Here is a 12,603-nt window from a genome sequence, read left to right as displayed (position 1 = left end):
TTTCACAATATTAATTCTTCCAATCCATGAGCATGGGAGGTCCTTCCATCTTCTGATGTCTTCCTCAATTTCTTTCTTTAAAGAGTTAAAATTTTCCTTGTAGAGCTCTTTAATGTCAGGTTTATTCCAAGGTATTTTTTTTTTTGTGGCTATTGTGAACGGGATGGTTTCCCTGTGCTCTTTCTCTGACTGCTTGTCATTGGTATATAGAAAGGCTATAGACTTTTGTAGGTTAATTTTGTAACCTGCCACTTTACTGAATGTGTTAATAATTTCTAAGATTTTTCTGGTGGAATTTTGTCGTCTCTTAAATATGGGCAGCCTTGTCTGGTTCCTGATTTTGATGGGAATGCTTCCTGTTTTTCTCCATTTAGAATGATGTTGGCTGTGGGTTTGTTATATATGGCTTTAATTATGTTGAGGTATGTTCCCTCCAGTCCAATTCTCTCTAGAACTTTAAACATAAAAGCATGTTGAATTTTTTCAAAGGCCTTCTCTGCATCTATTGAGATGACCATGTGGTTCTTGTCGTTGAGCCCATTTATGTGATTTATGACGTTTATTGACTTGCGTATATTGAACCATCCCTGCATCTTTGGATAAAGCCAACTTGATCTTGGTGGATGATCCTTTTGATGTGTGTCTGTATGCAGTTTGCAAGTATTTTATTGAGAATTTTTGCATCTATGTTCATTAAGGATATGGCTCTATAGTTTTCTTTTTTGGTTGTATCTTTACCAGGCTTTGGTATGAGAGTGATGCTGGCTTCATAGAAGGAATTTGTGTGAGGAAGGTTCTCTGGTGAGAGTTGAGAGGAACCCACTATGGGGAGAGAGTGGAGCTGCTTAGGCTATAGGGGACTCAAGATGCAGTGGGCAGGATCTGATTTACCAGGGTGGAGTGTCTAACAAACACGGCTAGAGGATTAAGTTAATGTGGGTTAGGAAGCTAGTCCGGAGACCTGATGTAGAAGAGCAGCAGTGAGACTTGGTCCAAAGCTAGAAAGGGAATAGAGTGTAAGGAGAGAGTGCAGCTCTTCAGGCTGAAGGAGAATCAAGACACAGTGGGCTGGCAGAATCTGAATTCCCTGGGTGGTAGGCAGTCCTGAGGCAGGCTGATCAGGAAGCAGAGGCAAGGTGGGAGTGGGACAGCTTTATGCTTTATATTAACATAAGCTTTTACTTGTAACCACACATGGCTGTATATTATTTGTAACCACATATGGCTATATATTATTTTCAAGTTTAAAGATGTTGTAGAGAATTGATCAATATTTGATACTCATGGAAAGGCAATTCACCTTCCAGATACTGTAGCTAGGCTAGAAAATATTAGAGGGCAATAGATTATCCAATTTTCACTGAAAATAGAATGATTAATTACAATATAAACTTAATACAAAATATTACAAAGCTCTTTAAGTTTACATTGATGTTTTCAGTGTGGTTCTAGGTCAAAGGCAGTTAGTTAGCCTTTTCTAATACTTCAGTGGGCTTCTCTTTTTACAACTATCCTCCTATGCTCTTCAATTCTGTTCCTGACTGCTTTCTACTTTGTTTTAGGCTCACTCATGCACTTTAGGATGTGACTCATACAGCAATTCCAAGTACAGAACAGCATCGGAAAATAACATTAATTCACTTGTGGTAAAAGAACACTATCGTAGAACACTCAGATTTTGTGTGTCCTTTGAAATAAAATATCATAGAGTATCTTTAATTAGGAAGATATGAAACTAATCATAATACCTCAAGACATCAGTAACCAAGAGACACTGCACAAACATGATAATTCAGAAGGAGCTGGTGGTAATAGAATTTTTTCTCCAGAGGTTTATTTGGTTTGTACTATATGACTAAAGATTTTCACAACAAACAATATTATACAATGGAGTAAGAGGTAAATAAAGCTGAAATTACTTGGTATCATTGGATGATGTATATATAATAATTGAGAATTACTCAATGCAATGAATCTCCAGTAGGTAAATATCTTCTCAGAAGTTAAGGATTAATTAATTCTAATCAAACAAATGTGCTGAATTTTAGTGTAGGTTAGAAAGTAGAATATTTATGACATTTTCAGTTTTCAATAAAAATATGTTCAATAATTATGGATATGCACAATGACTTAACTATACAGAAGTTGAATCTAGTAAACAGAGCTTAGAGGTAAGTAAAATAACTACAGCATCTGTCACCTAATAAGAAAATAAAAAACACTGCTATGCACAAACAATCGAATTCTTAGAAGCCACTGCAAACAAGGTTCAGACAAAATAAAAATAAAACACAATTGATACAAAAAGCAGGCAACAAAAAGCATCAAATACGCTGTTGTGCATGTAAATAACAGTGAATATCGACAAATATAGATTGTTTACTCAATAACAATTTGAGTATTGGAGAGCTCGTTCAGAGGTTAAGAGCACTGGCTGCTCCTGCAGAGGACCCAAGCTAACAAATATCCACAACTCCAGTTCTAGGGGATCCTATGCCCTTTTCTCACCTCTGTGGGCATTGCATGGCATGGGTGCACTTACATACATGCATGCAATACACTCGTGCACATAAAAATAAAAAGTAATAATGACCAAAATATTTTAAAAGAATTTCAGGACACTAAGATTTTTGACTCAATCAAATTATTGCTTTTATAATTTTATCTGATTTGTAAGGGGATTGTTGTTAATGGAGAAGTCTCATTCACATTAGGTACCTGAAAAAGTGTTTAATAAATGATAGACATGAATTTCAGAGGCAGCTAGAGAGGTGAACACAAGCTCTATTTTTTTCTTAATTCCCACTGTTGTCATACTCAAGGGTCAAGAAACTGAGCCTCATAGAGTAATTTTGCTACCACTGCAAGGTAACATTAGCTCACAATATTATCTTTCACTAATGTTCTGCAAAGGAAAAGAAAAAGAGCAAAACACAAAATACAGTTGCCAAAATCTCTGTTTCTGCATGTTGCTCTGAGGTTTGATCACATTACAGTTTCCCTCAGATAATTTCATCTTCCATCAAGCTCTAGACTGAATAGGATTCTCTACCTGGAGAGTGAAGAAAGCTTCATTTCAATAGAGGAACAATCTTTTTTAAAGTTTAAATAAATAATTCATTGAGAATTTCATACATGCCTATAAGGTGTGTTAGTCAAATCATTGTCCACTCCTCCCCCCCCAACTCCTCCCATATCTCCACATGACTTTTTTCTGATAACTTCATGTACTCTTTCTTGTACTTTTATTTATTTATGTATTTATTTTTATGGGGCTTTTGGCTACTCTAACATTCCCTCCCCCTCTGAAGAGGTAACCCTAAAATCTTTTAAGGATTAGATACAAGCTACCAAATACTTTTGACATTTTTGCCCTTTGGAACAGACTATGTTGCTAAGAGGCCCAAGGACATTTTGACTTTTAGCCCCAAATTACCAATAGGGAATAGGGATGGAGACCACTCTGGCTTCTTCCATGCTGAGCAGGGATACAGGGTGAGGCAATTGGAGTACCCCTTCAGTGGGTCTACCTAAAAGACTCTCAAATTGCACAACTCTTATCTTGAGGAGGAAAAGAAAGTTTTTGAATAGTGATAGGAGATGTGAAGGAGACGTAAAGGCAAGAGTAATTAGCATTATAAGTTCTAGTCAGGGAACTAGAAAAAAGTCAGAACAGGGCAATTTTCAAATGTTCATATGAGAGTCCATTGTAATTTCTTTACAGGGTCTTCCAAAAGTATCCCTCTATTGGGTTCCTCCTCATTTTTTCTTGTGTCTTCCAAGGCTGGACTCTAGAGTAATGGATTCAGGATTTGCTTTCAGGTATTTTTGATAGCTGTTGGAGTGTTTAAAATCAGTGTCAGTTCCCTCTCAAATGCTTCTAGATAGGGGGGAAAACAAACTTATTCATCATTTTAGAACAATAGCTGGTTGTCTCCCTTAGCTACAGGTTGGCTCTACAGTATTGGAGACCAAGATTTGAAGTCTTACATCTGAGTAGCACTTTCTGGTTAGAAATAAAATCATCAATGATAAGTAATTCTCTAAATAACTTTTTATATAGACTTAAGCCTGATGTCTGGGAAGTGTAATTCCTTGGACTCTTAAAGAAATATACTGATGACTTTACTCTTTGGTTATACTTTCCTTTTGGGTGTTTAAGACCATACAGTTGGCCCAAATAAATCCCTTTGCTTTTATACTTAAGGTCAGTTGAGGATCTGTTCCTCAGGGGTCACACAGAATTTGGAGGAGCTCCTTTTACCAACTCCATCTATGTGAAGATAAGTGAAAGGTCCCACTCAACCATGTCTGGCTTCACATAGAAGTATGAATGAGATATATCCTCTGAGCTGACCCTGGTGGGGACAGTGGTTCATCTTGTGGGGTCTCCATGTCCTTCCTGAGCAAGAGGACAGGTGACTCACTGCAGTTACAGGACATTTTGAGAGATGTTCCATAATCCCCTGGAATTAGAAAAGAGGAACAATCTTGAGAAGATACATTTTTACAGGTGTCATTGCTTACTGCTGATGAAAAGTACTGAACTAATAGGTAGCAGAAGATAAACCAATAAAATCCCTGAGGTCTAATTTTCCTGTTATCAGTTACCATTTTGAAGGAGAAGCCAAATTTCCCCAAAATGATAGAGCATTCCTGAATCAAGTTGTTTCAGTGACTACTCCAGCTCAGGGCAGCTTTCCATATACATCCATTCATAAACCAAGCTCATGTTTCTCTTCTATTATGGAGAAAATACTCCATTTGGCATACACACATGTATCTAATATACACACATTTTTATTCTCATTACCAAATGCTAATTTTGAAATCTTAGATATGGATCTGAAAATCTAGAGAAGTCAGGAAACTGGTAAAGGGCCACAGGTAAAGGGAGGCTTCTTGAGGGGGAGATAGAGGCAGGGACATAAAGAAAGGACAATGGCACCAAGGAGAGACCAAGGATAATATTTATACTGTGTTTGTCTCAGAACTCCCAATATTGATGATGAAGATAACTGTCAATTTTGTGATTTCAGTGGTTCAATTCCTCTTTAAAAAGCACACAATCTTTCTTTTTTAATATATCTTTATTGAGCTATTGTAATTTCATACAACAGTTCTTAGTTAACTTTGGACCTCTCCCCATCCATGCCTCCCCAAGTCCCCCACCAGACCTCATGTATTCTGCCATACATGTTAAGTCTTATCCAGTCAAGCATCTGTACCCAGATGTCCTCCAGTGTAAATTCAGCAACTAGAGTCTAGTCACCCATTGGGAGAGCATATATACTCAGTACTCTCCCTCATCCATCATCAATCAGTCTCCAATAGTTTTCAGTCTAGTGCCAGCCTGCCACCCATTTCTCTCCTCCCTTTTGGACCCTTGTTTAATTGAGAAGTCATGGGTCCTGTGTTTGATGCCAACATTGCCACAAGTTCACATGATAAAAGAACACAATATTTCTTGATTTCAGTTCTCACAGAAAAACAAAGAAAAATAATAATAAAACATAGAAAGGAAAGAAAAATCGAAGCTCCATGGTATTAAGCAACGTAATGCTAATCAGAAAAACCATGTTTTCTTAGTTCCATGTTGGTATTCCAAAATGACTCTCACAGCTTCCACACAAAAGATGTGTCCATCACACTCCCTGTATGTATTATCCAGATTTCAACAACTTTCTACAACTGGAAAAACCTCAAGGATAAATGTGTGCAAAGAAAAAGATATGGACAAATGGTCCAGCTCAGTAAAACTTTACAAACACAAACAGGAGTACTCCCAGAAATTTCTGTGAGGAAAAAGGGTAATTAAAAAAAGATAATGTTACCCTGGTTTAAAGGCCTCTATTTATCCTTTCTTCATCTGCAAGGCTTAATTATATCACATAAATATCATTCCTTAGGAATGCAGGTTCAGGATTATCATAATCCTTACTTCAGAAAAACACTTAATTCTCTGTTTTAAGGAGTGATTGTTCCTCTCTCCTAAACAGAAGATAAAATACTATATACATATGACTAGATTAGAATACCTAAGTAGACAAAGAAGTTTTTTCAATTTGGTGAACAATAAGAATATATTTCAATGAAGACAATCTACAACTTCTATTCAAAAACTCTTCACATAACTCACTAGCTGTCTGCACACTCTCTTGCTGTCTGCATTTCTTGATTCTTCAATGAAAGAAACAGGGACTCTCAGACCACTGGGGACTTGCTCATACGAACTTGCAACAATGGTGGCAGCATGCACAAGACCCAGGCCGACTCAGTCAAACAGAAACTAGCATAGAACTGGGGGGAATGTCCGTTTCTCCTAAACAGAAAACAAAATACTATATACATATGACTAGATAAGAATACCAAAGTAGACAAAGAAGTTATTTCAGTTTGGTGAACAATAAGACCATATTTCAGTGAAGACAATCCACAACTTCTACTCAAGAACTCTTCCCATAACTCACTAGCTGTCTGCACACTCTCTTCATTGCCATCTTCATTTCTTGATTCCTCAATGTGTAGATCACAGGATTCAGAAAAGGAGTGACAACTGCATAAAATAAGGCCAGAAATTTATCCAGATGTGTGGAAGGAGAAGGCCACGTATAGGAGAATATGAAAGGACCAAAGAACAGGAGTACCACAGAGATATGAGCTGAAAGTGTTGACAGAGCTTTGGAGGAACCACCTGAAGAGTGTTTCTGAACACTGACTATGATTACAATATAGGAAATGATCAGTAAAAAGAAGATACCCACAGAGAGGAACCCACTGTTGGCTGTGACCATGAAGTCCAGTTGGTAACTGTCTATGCAAGCAAGTTTGATAAACCGAGGAAGGTCACAGTAAAAGCTGTCCAGAACATTTGGTCCACAGAAAGGTAAGTTTACCATGAAAGCTATTTGAACTAAAGAATGTGTAATGCCAACAACCCAGGCAGCCACTGAAATGAAGAGACACATTCTTGGACTCATAATGGTCAGGTAGTGCAAAGGCTTACATATGGCCACATATCTGTCAAAGGCCATGGCTATGAGCAGCACCATCTCCACTCCACCAACTGCATGGATGAAGAACATTTGAGTGACACAACCTCTAAAGGAGATGACTTTGCGTTGTCTGAACAAGTCATAAATCATCTTGGGGGAGCTAACAGAAGAAACACCTAAGTCAATGAAGGAGAGGTTGGCCAGGAGAAAGTACATGGGAGAGTGTAAGTGGTGGTCAAAAGTAACTGTCAACACGATGAAGAAGTTTCCTGTAATGCTTGCCACATAAAACATGGAGGAGAACACAAAGAACAGGAGTTGGATATACCAGGAGTTGGTGAGTCCCAGGAGCACAAACTCTGACACTACAGAATGGTTGGATCCTTCCATTGATTGCTGTCAGTGCTACCTGAAGGAGGAAAGAGGAGAAACTGAAAATTACACCAAAAGACTAGAAGGAGAGAGTTCTAAGTTAAAAAGTCTGTTTTCACTTCATCATTAGAACTAATGTACAGTCCAATACATATATAAACAAGTGCTGAGCATCACTAATCATCAGAAAAGTGCAAATTAAAACTGCAGTGAAAAGTTTCCTGTACCTGTGTGAAAGGATTTTATCAAAAATTCAATAGATATCAAGTTTGGGTTGGATTTAAAAGAGAGTACCCTTGTAAACTGTTGATGAGAATATAAATTAGTACATTCATTCATGAAAGCAGTATGGAGACACCTCAAAAAATTAAAAATACAATCTGCTTTTGTACCATGGTAATAGCAGTAATAGAGTATCTGCTTAGCATATGGAATGTCCTAGGTTTGATCCCCAAATACTGTAAAAGATAAAGAGAATAGCAGAAGCTGAAGGAAAAAAAATAAAGCGAAAGATTAAAATGGAAAGAGCAGGCTAGAGAGATGACTTAATGGATAAGCTCGGCTCAGTGTGAGACCCTGTCGCAAAGGAGAAAGGCAGAGAACCATAGGGCAGCACAGGACATTCCCTTCTGGTCTCTGTGCTGAGGTGTTTGTTACTACACACATACACACATACACACACACACACACACACACACACACACACACAAGCATGCACACATGCACCTGTGCACATCTGTGCAATTAGGCCATACTCACATACACCATAATTTTACATACATATACAAAGTTAAAGCTAAAGATTTTAAAAGGGAAATTCCAGATGACATAGTAATTCTAATTTGCAGAATATGTATCAGAGGATATGAAATTATTACATTATTTCACTTTCATTGTGGCATCACTTATAATGATCAACATACATAAATAATGTGTACTCATTGATAGATGACATTCATAACACACAGATACACCATACACACACACACACACACACACACACACACACACACACACACACATTCTTTGCCCGTCCTCTAACAAAAGGAATTCTACCTTCTGAAATAACATGAACAAACACAGAGGTCATTGTACTAACTGAAATTAAAGAGCAGAAAGTCAAATACTGAAAGATCTCAAAGTGGAATCTAAAGAAGCCATAGGCATAGAAGCATGAATGCCAGGATGACAACAGGCAAATGCGGTGGACTAGGAGGGGAATGGGGAGATATTTGTCAAAAGGGAAATAGAAGCCATTAAATTAGGATAAGCAGTTCTTGCAGATTTGTGGCAGAGCAAGGTGACTGTGGCTAAATCATCAGTGCATACTTGAAAATTTCTAAGAGTAGATCTTCAATGTTCATATGACAAACAAGAATGGGAAGTGAATATGGTACTTAGATTGATGTAATCATTTTGTAGCATTCATGTACATCAACCATCTCATCACACATGATAAATGTATATATTTGTTAGTTATACATCCGTAAAACTTGAGGATGAAAGATTTCTTGTTAATCTCATATATATATATTTTAATCATGACTATTAAAAGTTGGTGGCAGTCATGTAGTGCCGTTATACTCTGTGGATATTTCTGAATTTAATAGCTCCTGCTTTCTCCTTGGAGTACGGAGGTGTTTCTTATTAGATGGAAGACCAATCAACATTGAAGCAATTCACCCCCAAGTTCTTCACATTTTTATTTCAAGACTAATGTGTAGTCACATGAAATACAAAAACTGCTCATTGTTTTTAATTATTGCATACATGTCCAAGACTACAAACCTTATTCTAATATGTAATTTCTTGCTTCTCATTCCAGAAAATATCTAACTTCAAGATTTATCAAATGTTCCCCATAACCATGAAGTATACCTTTGTATCAATAGCCTTAATTTACTGGCCCTTCAGTTAACTGAACACAAGAATAAAAACTCCAGTAGGGGTAGATTTATCTATATTTGCATTCTCTGAAACAATGTTACAAATGTGCACCAAGTTAGGAACACGAAGTGATTCAAAGCTCCACAATCAGTGAAACTTAAAAGAATACGTGTCTGTGAGGGGCAGAGTCTATAATGCAAACTTTATGTGTAACATATAAGGCTCAGAGAGCAGAGTGGAATAGGAGGAAGAAAAGACCATTAATGCTTCTCTCAAATTTCACCAGGCAAGCTTCCTCATGCAACAGGTGGTGGTTTACCCAGAAAGTCATAACTGGCCAAAGTGTGGAGAATAAGAGACTGCGAAGAATTTATCTCTGAATAGAATGCTCATATAAGACCTTTGCCACAAAAGGCTCAGGGACTATTGAAGAAGAAGAGTCAAAAGTTTGTGAGAACCAGAGGTTTTCCAGATAGCTGAGAGGTTACTCTTATGAACATACAGCAATATTGACAGCATGCACAAGGCCCATCCAAACTCAAACCAGACAGAAAATCTAGCATATAGAAATGGGGAGTAGGCCCCAACCTTAACTGAGGAACTACACAACCAGTAACTACTAGGGGAGAAAGAGTGGGTTTTCCTTAAGAGTGTGACATTATATAAGGTTAGTCAGTCTCCAGTGGATGGATGCATACTAAAGGGCATTTGAGGAAACAAACTTTACTCTGTAGACCTTAACATATATGACAGAGTACATGAAATCAGCCAGGGGGCTGTAAGAAGGGTGCAGATATGGATGAATTTCTAAATATGTTCAAATTATACTGTGTGAAATTTGAAAAAAAAAATTTACAGAAGAGGAAGGCTGTGAACAGCGTGGCACCCTGACACCTCAAGACATAACCATGTAATTAAGAGCTACTTTGGGTTTAGAGCCCTCTTCATTGGTTTTACGCTCAATCAGTGTCTTGTCATTATGAAATTAAAATCCAAACTAGTATGACTATACAGTAATTCCTTTGTGACATCCTGACTTCATAAATTAGAGTGTTATATACCATTAGCCTAAGACTGATATTTGCTTGAGCTACTTGTTTTTGTAAGTTATTTTTGTTCATTATCTATCTATCTTGTAGGTTATTTGAAATTTACTTCCTGACTCAACAGATTTTCCAATATGTTTTTAAATGAACTAGCATGAAATTATTGATAAATATACACAAATAATGTGTGTTCATTAATAGATGACATGCATAAGACACAGATACACATACACCACATACACACACACACACACACACACACACACACATTCTTTGATCCTCCTCAAACAAAAGGAATCTTAGCTTCTGAAATAACATGAACAAACCTAGAAGTAAAGATGTCTTTTTTAATCCCTCTATAATTGTAAAAATAAAAGTGGTAATTCTAATAACAGAAAACAAATATTTCTAGCAATTTGACTTCACAAAACTTAGTGACCAAATTTGGATTGCTGCAAAGCATAAGTCCTTGAAACAGTGTGACATGAGTAAGTGCCCTAGAGTACATTCTACATGACCAAAATCACCTGAAAAATAGCACCATGGGGTAGTAATTATTTTGTTCTTATCTATGGAGAAGTACTTATCACATTCTGCCATAGATTTAGTTTTATTTAGAGATGCAACATAGGTAAATCATAAGCGTAAAACACTTTATTACTGACAATTCAATATCAGCCCAGGTACTTAAATACCTGAGCCTCAATTTTTTTTTATTTGTTGAACAAACTAAAAATACTGACTTGCACTAAGCTCTTGAGACAAAATAATGATCATATATTCAGTATCTAAGCATTCTAGATATGTGTCTTCAGTAAATCATACACAGTTGGAATAGCTTTTCAGTACTTTTAATTTTGCTCTGATTCTCTTTCTACACTCTACCACTCCCAGAAAAATCTCTGCTTTACAAAACCTTTTGACCCTACTCTATTCTTTAAATGTGAAACAAAATTAATTCAAATATGAGTTACATAGTGCAAAATAGAAAAATAGATCTAAGTTGTGGCAGCTTTAGATAGTGTTCTGAAATTGCCACATTTATACAGCAAAATTACATTATATTGGAAAGTCTGTGTTAAAATTTCTATCTGCTCAGGTGTCTTTGAGACTTGCTGATCTTGCAAATTCAACAAGTATCTGGTAGTTTTGTATCTGTTTTACAGAAAATTATGTTTATACCTATTTTGGGAGGGGGTTGTTATTCATTTATTTGTTTGCTGAGGCAGGGGTTCTCTATAACCCCAACTAGCCTGAAACTCACTATGTAAACCACTCTGATCTTGATCTCATAGAGATCCACCTTCTTCTGCCTCCCAAGTGCTGGAATTAAAGATGTGAACCATGCATGGCTGTTATAATCTCTTTTGAAAAGCCACTAGAAATACATAATTTTTTTCATTTTATTTATGTATATTATCAACATTTTTGCATATTTATCAGTTACAGATTAGTGCATTAATTCAATCATAACAGAACACAAAGTGGGTAGTTACAACCTAAACGTGATATAAAATATTACAGTTTTGATGTTACATTCCCTTATATAGTGTAGTTCTAGTTCTAATGCAGTCAGTTATCCTTTTTCCAGTATTCCAGTAGAAATTTTCACAGTTCTACTGTGATGTTCAATTCTATTTCCTGACTGTTCTCTACTTTGCTTTATGGTCACATACGTGCTTGAGGACATAACTCATATTCACATCACTTCCAAGCTCAGATTAATGTCTGGAAAATAAAGCTATTCAAGCATTGTTAAATTTTTAAAATGCAAAAATCTGTTTTTACCTGTATGAAACAAGCACCATCTCAGCCAACTCAGATTTCCCTGTGTCCTCACACATAAAGTGCCAAATACTACCTTGTCTTAGAAAGATATGAAGCTAATTATATACACCTCAAGAGGCAACTGACCAAGAGACACTGAAACAACAATAGCTTCAAAAGAGTTCCGGGGCTTTCTCTAGAGAGCTATTTGTTTAGGATAGTGTGCCCAAAGGATTTTGAAATTCATAATAAAATGCTAAGTAAAAAGAGGGAAATAAAAATGGAAATGTTTTGGTATCAATGAAATGCAATAATTGGTAATTACTCATCTTAATTAGCCCTAATAATAGATATTTTATCAAAATTATCTATAATTAATCAATAAGAAAAATCAAAATGCCTGGCCAACAAGATGGTTCAGTTGGTAACCATCAAATTTGACAAACTGAATTGGGTTACCAGAGGCCACATGATGGAAGGAGAGAAGTGATTCCCGAAAGTTATACTTTCATCTACACACGTGCAGTCCCCCACAG

The 12,603-nt window shown here is 36.6% G+C and overlaps 1 protein-coding gene across 1 annotated transcript; it reads right to left on the bottom strand.

The window, feature by feature from the left end:
- Positions 1-6,446: 6,446 nt before the first annotated feature.
- LOC103729763 (olfactory receptor 4F21-like) lies at positions 6,447-7,385 on the bottom strand. Its single transcript, XM_008827843.1, has one exon. It carries the CDS (start codon positions 7,383-7,385, stop codon positions 6,447-6,449), a length of 939 nt encoding a protein of 312 aa, XP_008826065.1.
- Between the last annotated feature and the right edge of the window lie 5,218 nt (positions 7,386-12,603).

This window comes from Nannospalax galili, unplaced genomic scaffold (genome assembly GCF_000622305.1).
Source record: "Nannospalax galili isolate Female #2095 unplaced genomic scaffold, S.galili_v1.0 scaffold1153, whole genome shotgun sequence".
Lineage (NCBI taxonomy): Eukaryota > Metazoa > Chordata > Mammalia > Rodentia > Spalacidae > Nannospalax > Nannospalax galili.
This window is presented reverse-complemented; position numbering and strand designations above follow the sequence as displayed.